This window comes from Solea solea, chromosome 5, assembly GCF_958295425.1.
Source record: "Solea solea chromosome 5, fSolSol10.1, whole genome shotgun sequence".
Lineage (NCBI taxonomy): Eukaryota > Metazoa > Chordata > Actinopteri > Pleuronectiformes > Soleidae > Solea > Solea solea.
Genome location: NC_081138.1, coordinates 4,235,386 through 4,250,432, shown reverse-complemented (window position 1 = coordinate 4,250,432; position 15,047 = coordinate 4,235,386). Strand labels below are relative to the sequence as shown.

At 39.8% G+C, this 15,047-nt stretch overlaps 2 protein-coding genes across 2 annotated transcripts in view; one reads left to right on the top strand and one right to left on the bottom strand.

Moving 5' to 3' along the window:
- slc22a31 (solute carrier family 22 member 31) overlaps positions 1-4,403 on the top strand; it is a 22,508-nt gene extending 18,105 nt beyond the window's left edge. Inside the window, exons 7-9 of the mRNA XM_058630042.1 lie at positions 92-306; positions 1,174-1,285; positions 2,322-4,403. Of these exons, the coding sequence (XP_058486025.1) occupies positions 92-306; positions 1,174-1,285; positions 2,322-2,820 (826 nt within the window). The 3' untranslated portion in view covers positions 2,821-4,403. The remainder of the gene's footprint in view (positions 1-91; positions 307-1,173; positions 1,286-2,321) is intronic.
- dpep1 (dipeptidase 1) lies at positions 3,828-15,047 on the bottom strand. Its single transcript, XM_058630043.1, has 10 exons — positions 14,716-15,047; positions 13,163-13,289; positions 11,555-11,687; positions 11,302-11,452; positions 9,591-9,660; positions 9,230-9,406; positions 7,307-7,391; positions 7,129-7,204; positions 5,887-6,022; positions 3,828-4,811 (listed from the first exon to the last, which is right to left on the bottom strand). The coding sequence occupies exons 1-10, from the start codon at positions 14,841-14,843 to the stop codon at positions 4,623-4,625; spliced, it is 1,272 nt and encodes a 423-aa protein (XP_058486026.1). The 5' UTR covers positions 14,844-15,047; the 3' UTR covers positions 3,828-4,622.

Genomic DNA, 15,047 nt, shown 5'->3' with positions numbered 1-15,047 from the left:
GAATGATTAACACACAGTCTCCGTCTCCAAACTCTGTCGCATGTTTCTCTGGTTTCACGGATGCTAAAGGTCCATTTTTCCTCCTGTGCAGGTTCATAGGAACAGGAATCCAGTACTGTTTCACCAGGAACCTCCACAGCTTCTCCACAAACTTCTACTTCAGCTACTTCCTCAGAGTGATCACTGGAGCGCTGGCCTGCGTCTTCATCTGCGTGACGGTCGAGCGCTTCGGTCGGCGCGGGATTCTCCTGCTCTCTGCCATCATCACTGGACTGTCGTCGCTGGTGCTGCTGGCCCTCACTCAGTGTAACCCTACATCTATATAACATATTTATTTATGCTCTATTTCACGACTTATTTTACTCCCTTTTTGATATTTATGCCTCAAAATAAGACAAAAAAAAGACAAAACTGTTGTTATAGGCGTCAGCAACTGGAGGCCCATGGGCCAAAACTGGCCCGCCAGCATTAACATTCGGCCCTGGATATAAATGCATTTTATCAGTTCTATTAAATTCTCAAAGCTTTACTTGAGACCGCAGCGCTTTAAGCTTAGAGTGACAAAAATCCCTTTATAAAATGTAACAGGCCATATTTACATTATGATCTGCATGAATATCAAAATAATAGCCACCTTTTCAGGATTTCTAGACTAAAACTCAAGTCATAATTTGATTTATATATACCCGTTTTATGTTTCACAACCTGAAGTTTGGTGAAACTAGCAAACATGAGAAACTAGTTGACATATTTTCCAGTAAATCAGTGACTTCAGGTCGTTTTCACTCTAAATAAATCAACATAGCTAAGCTGCAGCGGAGTTGTCGCAGCATCTCAACATGTTACATTTAAATTCATATCTGGATCAGATCAGATTGTCATATACATATTTTGTTCTAATCTCGTGGGTTTTGACAGATTCTAATCTAAATTTAATGAGGACATACTTTGGTGATCCCATCACAGCCAAATCAGGTCAAAAACTGTAAACAGGAAGTCGCTAAAGGGACAAATTTACAGATTAACCCACGCCGATGAAAACAGAATCTCCTTGTTGGAGGTAATGAAGGATTATAATCTGTAAAACAGTTTCTCTTGGGGTCAACATGGAGTCACTTGTTCACAGATAAATTGAAGATTGAAGTCTGGTTTGTTGGTCTTTCTGTGTGTCAGATCTGCGTGGAGGTCTGGTCCTGGTTCTCTCTGTCGTGGGTCTGCTGTCCTCTCAGGCTCTCGCGATGCTCAGTGTGTTCTTCGCCTGCGAGGTGATGCCAACTGTGGTCCGGTAAGTGTGAGGCGGTTTGTAAATCCATTACTGTGGAAACTTAGCGTTGTACTTCAGTGATTGTTTTTGTGTCAAAAGCTCTGTGAGTTGGTTTTGTGATCATATTCTTTTAGAACTGCTTCACATTGTTGAGTTAATCTTTAAAAAGACCAAAGATTGTTTTTTTTTGTTTGTTTAGAATTAATTTGAATGATATTTTTTATATTTAGACAAAGTAACTAATACAATCTTTTCTTACAAAAATATCATTATGGCAACAACAAGAACAACAAATAGCGTTGTCAGTATTAGTTTTAACATATTTTCATTAAGTGAAATGGTTTATAGTACATTATATTGCAAGGATAAATAACTTTGTTTTAACATCTCTGGTTTGACAAATATAAATGTTCCTCTTGGATTATACTGACTGGCCCTCGTTTTAAACCACCTCTGAATATCAATGAGCACAATGTTTTCCTGTTGGTTCTGGAAGCTACGGTGCTCAGGTGTTTTTGGATTTTTAATTAGTTTCAGTTTTTATTTAGTTTTGACTTTTTGTTTTTAATTAGTTTTTAGAGTTTTTCTTATTTTTAGTTTAGTTTTTATTCAGTTTAGTGTTCGTTTTTAGTTGTTTGTATATTAGCCAGGTGCTAGAATCAAAAAGGTGAAACAATAAACCCCATAAAAGACTGGAGGCTTGATTCACTTAGATGAACCAACTCAACCCAGTTAACTAGATAACAAATGTTATGTTTAATTTGCATAGCCTTATGTCGCATTGTAAACAAAAACAAATTAAATTTTTTTTATTATGATTGAATGAAATCGCTGTCTCAAATAAAACCTTTGCTGGCAGAGAAAAAAAAATCCCTTCATATGAACCCAAAAGGATAATATATGAATTTAATTTACAAAGATGAAAATTAAGCACATTTTTGCTACAAGTTTAGTCTTATTAACACACAATTCAGTTTCATTTAGTTATTGTTAACTATAATAACCGTGGTAGTGTCGGCTCATTCTACTTGTTGATGAAACTCTCTCTCTCTGTCAGAGGTGGATGCCTCGGCTTGGTGATGGCGGCGGGTTGCGTTGGCATGGCCGCTTCCTCCCTGATGGAGCTCCAGAACAACAGCGGCTATTTCCTCCACCACGTCATTTTCGCCTCCTTCGCCGTCCTCTCCGTCCTCTCCATAATGCTCCTGCCCGAGAGCAAGCGCAAGCCGCTCCCCGACTCTCTGAAGGACGGCGAGAACCAGCGGCGCCCGCCTCTCTTCCTGTCCCGGCCAGACAGGGTCAGCCTGCCTCTACTGTGCACCCGCCCCCCTTTGTCAGCGTACAACCCCGAAAACTACTCGCGCTTAGTTTCTGCCACAAGGAAGATGTTGACTAAAGAGAGTTTGCCTTACAGGATCTCTGCGCCGGCTCTTTCCCCTCTGCTGTCAGGCAGTGAAACACAGGAACAGGAGAATGAGACCCAGGATGGATACGTTCGAAGAACCTCCTCGTCCTCGTCCGTGACAAACTTGAATTATCCCTCTTCGGTCTTCTAGACAAACTGCATCTCTGACAGTTCACTACAATCTTAATTCAGTTACAGTCAGTGGCTGCTCATAACTCTGCTTGGACGCAGTGCACTTTAGAGCCAAGGCTCCAAGTCTGTCAGTCGTCAGGATTATTATTATTATTATTTTACACTTGAAACTGTAACCGTTTATTTTTTTTTATTTTTTTTTTGTCATCCAAAGCTTTGTGAAGGCTTGGAAAATCCCCTTTGTGTTGTGACGTCGCATGTTGTGTCTCGTGTCAAAACAAGCTTTAAACCCCGGGGCCATGACCTACGACCAGGCTCCTATTGGACGATACCAGCTGTCGATGCCACTGGTGTCCACTCACACAAGCCATGCTTTATCATCCATTTTCCTCTGAAAGGGAAGATCAATTATTGACACCATGTTCTGCTGGGGAAGAGTGGAAACTCATGGTTAAAGCCATTAACTCCTCAGGAAAATGTTATAAATCATGTAAAACATAGACTTCCATTCAAATGGAGTTCTTTCTGCGATCAGCGAGTTAATGGTCTCAGTCACTAGTTTCAGTTCTTCTTCGATATCACATTATGTCAATTTTGTAGATTATGTTCCCATCATAATGTGAAACTCAAATTCTTAACACTACACCCACTTTTTATATACAGTCCTTTATTCCCGTGGAAAATGGCCACACACACACACTCGTTTGGACGAATTCAAACCAAATTCTTTTTTAACGCTGGTTCCAGCTGCTGCTGCTGCTGGTTGGTCATGTGAGCAGCAGCCCCGTGTCCGTTCATTAGTAACTCGTGCACTTTTCATTACGTCTGTTGGTGTCAGTGCTGAGAAGAACCCAGTGACTCACACAGGTCTGGTTCATGGCGTTGTGTTGTGCCCGTCGCGCACACGTGAGGGCGCTAAATGAAGCACTGTCACACAGAGAAAACGCCATTCATGAGTGCTTAATGGTTGAACCACTTGCAAGAAATACTCAGGCTGTTAATCTGAATATTACACTTACGCACAACTGTTATTTACTAATTGTTTATTTTTTTTCATTTACAGTGTTCCAAATATGAGAAGCATCATGCAGACAAAAGGTCACAGCTTTGTGTCCTTGGAGAATTTGGATTTACCAACACAACAATTTATTCATTTTATTTGATTTTATTATTTAAAAAAAAAAAATGCTTTTATTACTTTAGAATTTAACAGAATCGGTGACGGAGGATGAGTGGTGGATATTTTCTTAAGTGCTTCAGCAGGATGTTGAAGTCTTCAAGGTTGTCTTTTGTGTGTGTGTGTGTGTGTGTGTGTGATAGATTTTTACTTTTGTTCATATGCTCTTTCTAACCTGCGTCTTATTTTTTATAATGTCATCAGTTAACAGAACCAAATCAACTTCTCAGATCTTAAAACACGTGATCAACAAACAACAACAACAGTGGCATTTTGAAAACAATCAAATCAAACGCACAACCCGTTCTGAACACTAGATGGAGCACTTCCACTTTGGAATAGGGAACACTTTGTGTGTCTTTGTTTATTCACATTACACTTGTGTGACTTTTATTTGTGTTAAAAACAAGATGACTCAAACCTTATCAAGCCAAACGTGACTGGACGTGATTATTTCTATTCCACTGACTTTATTGTTGTCTAAACTTTGTTACTAAACAGTGTTTACATGTAAAAGTCAATTAAAGTTAGATATGAATCAAGCTGTTAGATGTAAATCGAGGGTGTCTGACGGGGCTAGACATTTAAGACTGATTTTTTTCTTAAGTATTCATAAGCAAACTCTTGAGTTGCACATCGTCAGCCTATGAAGCGGCTACTGTGACGAGAACCTGCAGTAGCAGTGTGAGCAGCAGGGCCAGAGTGCTGAGGGAGTGGAAATGTCCAGCGTCCTTCACGTCGTACCCGTAGCTCGTCCTGCACTGGTTCTCCTTCACCTCCTCATATGGAATAGGAACATCATTTGGAGCCTTGTCTATCAGACTGTCACGGACCTGACACAGAATGAAGAAGACTGTGTGAGTCGAAGGTTTTCAGTACTGAAAATAGTTACTTGAGTACAAATGCAACCAGCTAACTGCTTTTGGTTCCCAGAACATTCTGGGAACGTTCCCTGAAGGTTCTCCTGTGGTTGACATGGAAAGTTTTTGGTTGCACATTTGGTTCCCCGAACGTTCCCCTAATGATCAACCTTCAGATACTTAATAGGAAATGACTTTGGTAGAAGTTGAAGTCACTTTACTTGAGTAAAAGTCTTCTGATATAAAATGTACTTAAGTTTTACAAGTAAAAGTAAAAGTTTTAAGAAAGTAAGGAGCTAGAATTGAGCGACGGTAGCTCAGTCTGCGGTCAAACTATATCTGACACTGAATTTTAACGCCTGCCCTCCAATGCATCAAGCTGATTTTGATGCACTGCGTTAGTAGTTCCTGTCTTCACTGCAACCATGCAAGAGAGATGCAAACAAGGGGCACAGGCAATAAAAATGTGAGTATTATTAATTATTATTATTTTATGATGTCTGCCACTTATCACGCATGGCATTACTTCAGCACAGACCTGGCTGTGGCCAAAAACGTTATCAGGGTTAAGTCGTTTCAAATCGGTCAATATCAACAATTATCGAAATTAAGTGTCACATCATTAAAGATTAAGTTTTGTTCCTGTGAGAAAGTTTAAGAAAACAGTGCAGAATAGAATTGAATGTTTGTTGTATTGACCTTTTATATAAATTGTTATTGAGTTAATGCCCCAGCTTTAAAGTGCAGCATCAGACCTTCCCTGTCTGGTCTATGTTCATATGTTTTACAAAACTTATTATCCTCAATATTATATTAGACTGTGTTGTAAATTGCAATATCTAAATGAAGATAACCCTCAAGGCCCCGTCTTGACAATCTGCACAGCTACAAATGGCAGCATGAAACTGTTCAAATTCTATCATCAGATCTTGATGTGTAAAACTAAAAATAAAGATGCAAAGATGTTTCTTTAAATGTTTTTTTATGGATGGACATGCAGTTTGGTTTGATTTAGGTTAGAATTGCTGTGTGAATGTCTGTTCTTTACCATCTCAGCCTCTTTCAGAACCCGGAGAAGATTATTTCCCAGAGCAGCTTTGACCTCCTCATCAGTCCATCCTCTTCTCAGCAGCTCAGCCACGAGGTTGGGCACCTTGGACACGTCCTCCAAACCCTCTGGTAGTCTTAGAGGATGACACACAGGAAGGATGATTTCACTTTCTAGGTCTAGGTAAATGGTTCTGTATTTATATTTATTTTGATGACCACTCAAAGCTGCTTTTATAGCACATTTCCTATCACTTATCTTTCATACCCATTCACACTCTGCCGGCACAGCTGTCAGGAGCAACGTGGGCTTACAGTAAGTGTCTTGCCCAAGGACACATCGGCATGTAGACTAGACCGTCCCCACGCTTACTAGTCTATAACTTTTTATCTCCTCTCTGAACGTTAAAGCTCTAGTGCATAAATTCTGTTGTCTCTTTTGTTTCTACGATACTTTTGGTAAGTTATGTATAGTATATTTGCCTCTTAATGGTAGCCTTACATGTCTAGACTGCGTCTAAGAAACCTGGAGCTGCATGGTGCAGGAACAGCAGCAGCAGTTGTTGGAGCATGTATTTTTAATATTGGAAAAATGGGGTTTATTATTGTCTAAACTTTGAAGAGAACTGCAGTAGCAGTGTGAGCAGCAGGGCCAGAGTGCTGAGGGAGGGGACACATCCAGCGTCCGTCACGTCCACATCGTACCCATAGCTTGTCCTGCACTGGTTCTCCTTCACCACCTCATATGTATATTTGTCTTTTAATGGTAGTGTTACTTGTCTAGACTGTGTCCAAGAAACTTGGAGCTGCATGGTGCAGGAACAGCAGCAGCAGTTGATGAAGCATGTATTTATAATATTGGAAAAATTGGGGTTCATGATTGTGTTTAAAATGCGACAGTGCAGCCGTACTAAACGGCTAAAGGTTTAACTTTTCATGGTTGCGTCTCTAACTGTATGCAGCTGTCATCCTTGAGAAGTGTTATGTAGCTGTTCTACTTCTTGGACTGTCAAAGTGTAACACACAAACACTGCTGTACCAACAAACACAGAACGTTGTGTCGAGCTGATTCATCACAGATCAACTAAAAGCGAGGATGAAAACACTAGAGCAAAGTTCTTAATAACCACAGCTTATCCAAATTAGTTATAAAATGTGCATGTTGGTGTCAGATGTTGCTCAGGGCTTTCAAAAAAGCTGAAAATAATCCTTTCAAGCTAGTGTTGGCACTGCTTATACTTGCCTGGTAACTCCGTCATAATCCCCGCCAAATCCGATGATATCAGCCCCAGCCACTTTCTTTATGTGGTCAAAGTGATCTACGGTGACAGCAGTAAACAGAGATTAAAGTGCATGAATATTGGGGTAGGTGTGTTGGTGCTGAGGAAATGATAACTGTCATGATCGTAGCAGTAATTTACCAGCGACGTCTGAAAGTTTTGCAGTGTGGCTGCAGGTCACATAGTCATTGTAGAAGTTCACCATGACGATCCCATTTTTTGCTTTCTGGAGAGACATGTTTAGGGTTGGTTAAGTGCTTGGTGTCCTTGAAAATGCTTGTGTTTTCAGTGTTTTTACAAAGCACTTAAAAACCCTTGAACCATAATAACTTTCACAACACAGATATTTGACTGAATAGTCTGTTCATAAGATGGAGGAATAAATGAAGCTTTGACGCAGCTCGTGCACTTGATCACGACTTATAGAACAATATTTTGGTCGTTCAGAGCACAATTGAAAGCTGCGAAGTTGCACGTCAAACGGCAACATGTGGTTATTACGGTAATGTCACTCGCGCTGTCGCAGGAAGCCGGCAAATCGGCAAATGTTACTTTAAAAATATTTCATACGGTTTAAATTTCAAATTCAACGCACAAAATCTGGTGTTCATGTACAACTACAGTTTTTAAATGAAACCTTTTTATTTCTCTTCATTTTAAATTGTTAATGCACTATTTTAACACGCAGAAAATTGTAAATAACTGCCCAATCACTCACCGGCCATTTTATGGTTATAAAAGTACTTGAATTTGACCTTGAAAAGGTTGTACGAACCCTGAATGTTGGTCAGAGAAAGTGAAGAATGAGATGTGATTGAGGCAGAATGACAGGACCTGAGCCAAGAGATGCGTTTATCCTCTCTATAATCTAAGGGTATTGACCTCTGTTATCTGTTGGCAGGCTCCTGGTTGGACTTTTGTTTATCTTGTTTATTTTACATTGCTGCACAATAACCTTTTTTTATTGCCCTGAACTGGGAAACTGTCATAATTATATAACGCGCAAGGCGACACAAGTCGCCGATTCACAGCTGCTTTTAAGCCCCTGGTGTCATAAAGACCACAGTTTTATCTTGTTATGTCAGTTTATCTGAGATAATATGCAGGAAACAAGTATCCAGGACCAGTAGTCAGTAACATTTGGTGACCCAGCACAGGGTTTCTCAATCCCACTGCCCTGCATGTTTTATAACTGTCCTCGCTCCAACACACCTGTTTCAAATTCTCAGGGCTGTGGGTCCCCAAACCCTCATCCAGCCTTCTGTTCTTGCGTAGAGATTTGAGTTATTCCTATTTATTCATAACTAGATTCCAACAGGAATTTTAATGGACCTACATCATTTGACACTCATAATCTGTTCGTTTTTCAGATTAAAAATTCACATTAAAATGTGAAAAATACTGTGTGTTTTTCTACATACCTAGTTTCTCCAAAAAGACGCTTTCAGTTTCATGTAACGAAACACAAAAAAATGATCAAATATTAGAGATAGTAAATGTAACTGAGGTTTAATATGGCTTTCGTTGGGAGTTAAGGATGAGTAGTTGATTTTGTTGTTAATAGAAACTTAAGATGCCCACATGTCCATATGTAGCGGGTGAGTTTGGAGTGACAGGTATAGTCAGGTATAGTCTGCATAGCGAGAAACCATGCAAGTGGATGATTAGTCTGCAAAGGTCCGCTAGGCTCTATGTGACGCATATTTCATCATCTGCCCATTTCTGTGGTGGTCTGTATGGACCCTTCACAAACAAACGTAAGCACACCTCCCGTTTGAGGCTCAGTTTGACTGTACGTACAGCACAACAACCCTTTCCAGGCACTCGTTTCGCTCAAAAGAGTCAATGACGAAGACACTAAGTGCTGAAAATTGCAGTTATATGAGGAAGTCTACTGCTATCCACACGTGTACTACTCAGGACAGACAGAAGAGGGTGAACCCGCTACTTGACTGCAATGTGAATCTCTCCTGCCAGAGAGTATGACCTTAGACGGACCTAAGTCTAAGATAGGAGTGACCCATAACTGGACATGTATAAACACCAACACACACATAAACTCACAACTTTCTTGAGAATGTCATCGGGGACGTTCCTCTTATGTGGACAGACACTGTAGGCGGAGGAGTGGCTGAAGATGACGGGAGCTTTGGACATGTCCAGCACCTGGTTCATGACCGCAACTGTCACATGAGCCAGGTCAATCAGCATCCCCATGCGGTTCATTTCCTCAATTAGTTGCTACTCGAATGAAGAGAGAATCATCAATGGAACATGAAAAATCAACACTAGGATGAACACAATAGACAGAGGCAAAATGCCATCACATGTTAATAATAGAAGTGGAGTAATTCTAGTGTTTCTAAGTGGCTTTAGTCTGTGATGCAAGTTTGTAAATGTTGCCTAATGCGGCTCATAGACAGACCTTGCCAAATGGAGAGAGGCCATTGTGTTGCGATGGCTCTGATTCTGTGTCAACAAGCCAGTTATCCGCCCTGACAAGAAAAAGGAAGAAAAAAAAACACAATAAAACACTGATAATGTCAAAGTCAAACTGATCAGTGGATGGAACTCTGGTTTGGACTCTTTTACAACAAGGTGTCACATTTCTACCTTGGGATTTCCATTGGGTGGCTCACCTGCAGGAAACCACCACACTCTCCACAACACAAGCTTAACGGAACGTGACACTGAGACACTTCATGGATGGAACTGAGCCAAACTGACAGTTTGAGGGTGAATAACGACAGAAAATCCCACAGATGTTTATGTTGAAATATTTATCTCTAGTACCTTTTCAAGTGTTGCACTCAAACATGCATTTTTCCTTACTTTCTTTTTAAAATAAAATAAAATAAAATAAATTACAGTGGCCACACAGCGAAGTAGTGCCTAGCACTTTGTGTGACTTTCAGACGATCAGCCTTTCTCTATGGAGTCTGCATGTTCTTCCCATGTGCTTGTTGGTTCTCCAGTTTCCTCTCACAGTCCAAAAATAGGCAGGTGTTTTTGGACTTTGAGAGCTTTAAAAGCGCTGTATAAATTAAATGTATTATTTATTTATTTTTATTTTTTAACCGGGCGTAACCCTTAAATTGATTGTAGGTTTGAATGTGTTTTGGGCCTGCGATGTGGTCTTCTACTACTGAGCTTTACAATATAGCATGATATGATATTTTACACATTTCTTATTATATCCTCAGTGTATGGAAGCACATTGCATTCACTTAAAATCATTTTTAAAAAGGCTCTGTTTTTTCCGAGATTTTTTTTCCGGGTATGTTTTTACGAGATCTTTTTTTGGGTCTGTTTTTGCAAGATTTTCTTTCAAGTCTGTTTTTGCAAGATTTTTTTTCAGAGCTGTTCTTACAAGACTTTTTTGCGGGTCTGTTTTTACAACAATTTTATGAGGGTATGTTTTTACAAGATTTTTTTTGGGTCTGATTTTACGAGATTTTTTTGGGTCTGTTTTTATGAGATTTTCTTTCAAGTCTGTTTTTGCAAGATTTTTTTTCCAGAGCTGTTTTTACAAGACTTTTTTGTTGAAGTGGAGAAAACTTTAAGGTGATGTATGGTTTGAAAAACTTAGTGTCAGGTATCTGGATAAGCTCACATGGTTGAGATGACTTCTCTATCCTGTCTTATGAAGGACACAGATATCTTAAAAATGTTCACTGCGTCAACCAAGAATGAGGTCAAACCTTAAAATGACATCTCTTATTCAAAAAAATAAATAAACCATAGGCAACAACAATTACTCAATTACACACACACAGGTTTGCACAGCTCTTCTTAGGAATCTGCGTTATTCCTGATCTTAACGATGACTAGTTAATGCTTAATCTTAACCTTGTGTGTGTGCACTTTTTTAGGACCCTTTTCTGTCATAAACACTGACCTTGTCAGGGCCAGTAGTCCTCACGGAGACCACAACCTGGTCCTAATGCGGCAGAACCTCATTTCTGAGGAACTGGTTAAGTTTAGGACTAAGACTGGAATTGCGGTTCAGGTTAAGGTTAGAGATGACACTTTGTAGCTGTGTACACCTGTGTGTGTGTTTTGTGGTATGAACTCTGACCGTGTGTGTGTGTGTGTGTGTGTGTTATTTCCTGTGCACATGTGCTGCTGGATCTTACCACGGTGTGTTGCAGGAGTGCGTGAGGGTGAGGTATCGAACCCCCAGATGGTACATGATGCGCAGGGTGGCCAGACTGCTGTCTATGGAGTGACCCCCCTCCACCCCAATTAGGCTGGCAGTCTTATTCTTGCGGAAGGCGTTCAGGATGTCTGTGTGGTGCAGACATGGGATGGCAGGTGATTCAGCTGCTATTGCAGACAGAGGCAAGTATGAAGTACTGAAGTCTGCAACATTACATCTGAACGTCTCACCTCCGCTACTGACGGCAAACTCGAAGAATTGCGGGTATTCTTTGCAGATCCTGTGAACCACTTCGATCTGCTCCAGTGTTTGTCTCACTGCGTCTTTGTACTGAGTGTCACAGGGAACATAGGCCGACCAGAACTGAGAGAGGAACAAGAGGGTGGATGAGTTGGGTTGGTAGACAGCGTGCTTTATCACTGAGCTTTACAAAGCAGCAATGATATTTTACACATTTATTTTTATATCTTCAATATACGGAATGTTTTGTATTCATGTAAAATTTTTAAAAAGGCTCTGTTTTTATGCGATTTTTTTCGGGTCTGTTCACGAATCTTTTTTTTTGGGGGGGGGGGGGGGGGTTCTGTTTTTATGAGATTTTTTTGGGTCTGTTTTACAAGATTTTTTTCACGAGATTTGTTTTTCAGGGTCTGTTTTTACAATACTTTTTTTTCGGGGTCTGTTTTTATGAGAGATTTTTAGGTCTGTTTTACAAGATTTGTTTTTCGGGGTCTGTTTTTACGACATTTGTTTTTCAGGGTCTGTTTTTGCAATACTTTTTTTTCGGGGTCTGTTTTTATGTGATTTTTTTGGGTCTGTTTTACAAGATTTTTTTTACGAGATTTGTTTTTCGGGGTCTGTTTTTATGAGATTTGTTTTTCGGGGTCTGTTTTTACAATATTTGTTTTTCAGGGTCTGTTTTTACAAGATTTGTTTTTCAGGGTCTGTTTTTACAATACTTTTTCTTCAGGGTCTGTTTTTATGAGAGATTTTTTTCGGGTCTGTTTTTACTTTTTCTCTGGTCTGTTTTATGGGATTTTTTTTGGGGTCTGTTTTTACGAGATTTTTTGCGTTACGCTTCCATAGAGGAGAAGCTCCAGGAGGATCATGTAGCCCACTATACCTCCTGCCCAGATGGCCTGCCTGACTGTGTTCTTTCCCTCTGACCGACTGCGCAACAACAAGTTGTGCAAAGTCAAAGTCGACAAACTAATAACAATCCAGTTTAAACAAACAGTTTAAACTGGTTTAAACTGAACAACTGGGACATCTTTGCTTTCAATTCAACGATCAAGATGGGAAGCTTCTCTGCTATCTCTTTCACTCAGAAAAACTCATTCCCACACATAAAATCTCGTTTAAACAGACCCTGAAAAAACGGCGTAGTCCTGAATCTGATATGCACATGTCAGATTAATGGAGGATTTGGGTTTACATGCTCAAATGTGGGTCACACGGTGGAGTAGTGGTTAGCCTTTCAACAAAAAGCCCTTTTTCTCCAGGTTCTCCAGTTTCCTCCCCCAGTCCAAAAACATGCAGAGATTAATTGAACATTCTAAATATAGAAAATGTAGTTGTGAATGAGAGAGTGGGAGTGAATAGTTTGTCTATGTGTTGGTCCTGCAATGCACAGGCGTGTCCTGTCCAGGGTGTGCCGCGGTAGAAGATGAATGAATGAATGAATGTTTGCAAAACATTTTTCTAAATTTAACATCTTTAAATATGACGCAGTTCCTTCTGCAATAGTATCTGTCAAGATAAGATCCCGTGCTCAGAAGTTAATGTATCATTGATAGTTCCCCTTTAATTATTAACTTCCCAGTCCATCGGTTCCATACCTGTGCTCCCAGTCGTCCATCCTTGATCTTAGGGATGTTGGTGTGTGTTGTGTTAAGGGTTTTAAGATCCACTTTGTTGAGCTGATTGTTGAATTGCTTTCGAAGTTGCCAAGGCAAGTCGTTGTGACTGAAAGATCACAGGGTAAAGGTCTCACACTGTAACAAAGCTCCCGTGACTCAAACAGGGAGGAAACCTACAGAGACGCATTTGTGTCTTTATTCAACACCATGGTTCTCAGTTAAAAGCATTGTTTCTTCTTCAAAACCCAGAAGAGCTCTGGTTTCTGCATAAATAGGATTTTGCCACCAGAGAGGAAAGAGTTGGAAAAATGCCTGTACATAGTTTCCATTATTTGGACATTGAGACAAAAGCTCAAACAGATGTTTTTATTAAATAGGTTTTATACTGTTCGCATTTCAAATTGAACACGTAGACTCTGGTGTTCATGTACAACTACAGTGTTTTTTCTCAATAAAACTCAATTGTTTTTCTTCATTTTAAATTGTTAATACACTATTTTAAGATGCAGTAAATTGTAAATAACTGCCAGATGTAGAAAGTTATTCTGGAAAAATGGGCAAAAGGACTTACTCACAGGAAATTTTCTGGCCCTTTTATGGTTAAAATAAACAAAATAAAACGTCCTTGTGGATGTTTATTTATTTAAATTCATTTTATTGAATTTATTTCTATACTAATTATTTATATCATCGATTTTTCTATTGACATTTTGTATAATTTTTACTTTTTACTTTCTTTATTATGGAGGAATGTTCTTTTCGGGAAGTAATTGTGGACAATAATGTCTGATTTGGTCATTTGATTAATTTTCTGCCCGTTACAAAAACGGGCAGATCATCAGATTCCCAAAATTCAGAATGCATATATTTAGTATAATTCCTCCACTTTCTATTTTCCTCTTAAACACAATATATTATCAATTAGTGCAATTAGTGTTATTGTAATCCTGTTCGGCCTTGAGACTGAGGGATAAATATTGAGACAATGAATGATGACTAATGTTGAATTTCTTTTCACCTGAGATAAACACATTTTGAAAACACTTATTTTTTTTATTGTAAAATGTATTTATTAGGACGAACCTCTTGACATTGACTACAGTGATTAAATAAGCCGTTACGCAGATGTGAAAAGCTGGGGAGGAATACAAAACAAATGAATTAGAGACTGAATCATAGCAGAGAAAGTGCCGTTGAAATGTCCAGATTCACCCCCCCACATCTGGTGTTTACGTGTTTCCCTGTAACTTTTAGTTTGGGCCTGTTTTTATATGGTGATGTGTGGGAAAAGTGCCGCACATAAACCTCTACTCCCTTTGAAGCTGCCGGTGCCAGACACTTCTGAGCAGGAGCAGAGCTTCTCAGCACACACGCAGACGCCATTACTCTCGAGTTTTGAAAGAAAACACACACAAAGCTTTTTGCCTGAGATCATGTTATAATTATAGTGCTGTCGTGCTGCAGCTACACCACCGTTAAAAGCGTCACACAGGCTCCACATTATCCATAGTACGCTCCACATTTCCACTTACCCGTCAATGAGCGGCGTCTCAGACATGAGCTTCAGAGCTCTGGTCATGTGTGGATCCTCAGCAGAGGTGAAGACACAGGAGCTGATCCACGCAGCAAAATGCACAGCCAAGAAAACCCTGTACAGCATTTTGTGACCCCTGCACTCGTAAGCTATGATTACAGCGTTTCTTCTCAACTTCTACAAAACACACATGTAAACAGAGTTCTCTCTGGTTGGCCGGTTTTTAAGAGTTTGTTTGTGTCTCCGTGCTATATCTGACTCTAATCGCCTCTTCTTTTCCCTTCCTAATGTGCCTTTAACCAAACATCAGCATGTTACTCCTCCTTGTGT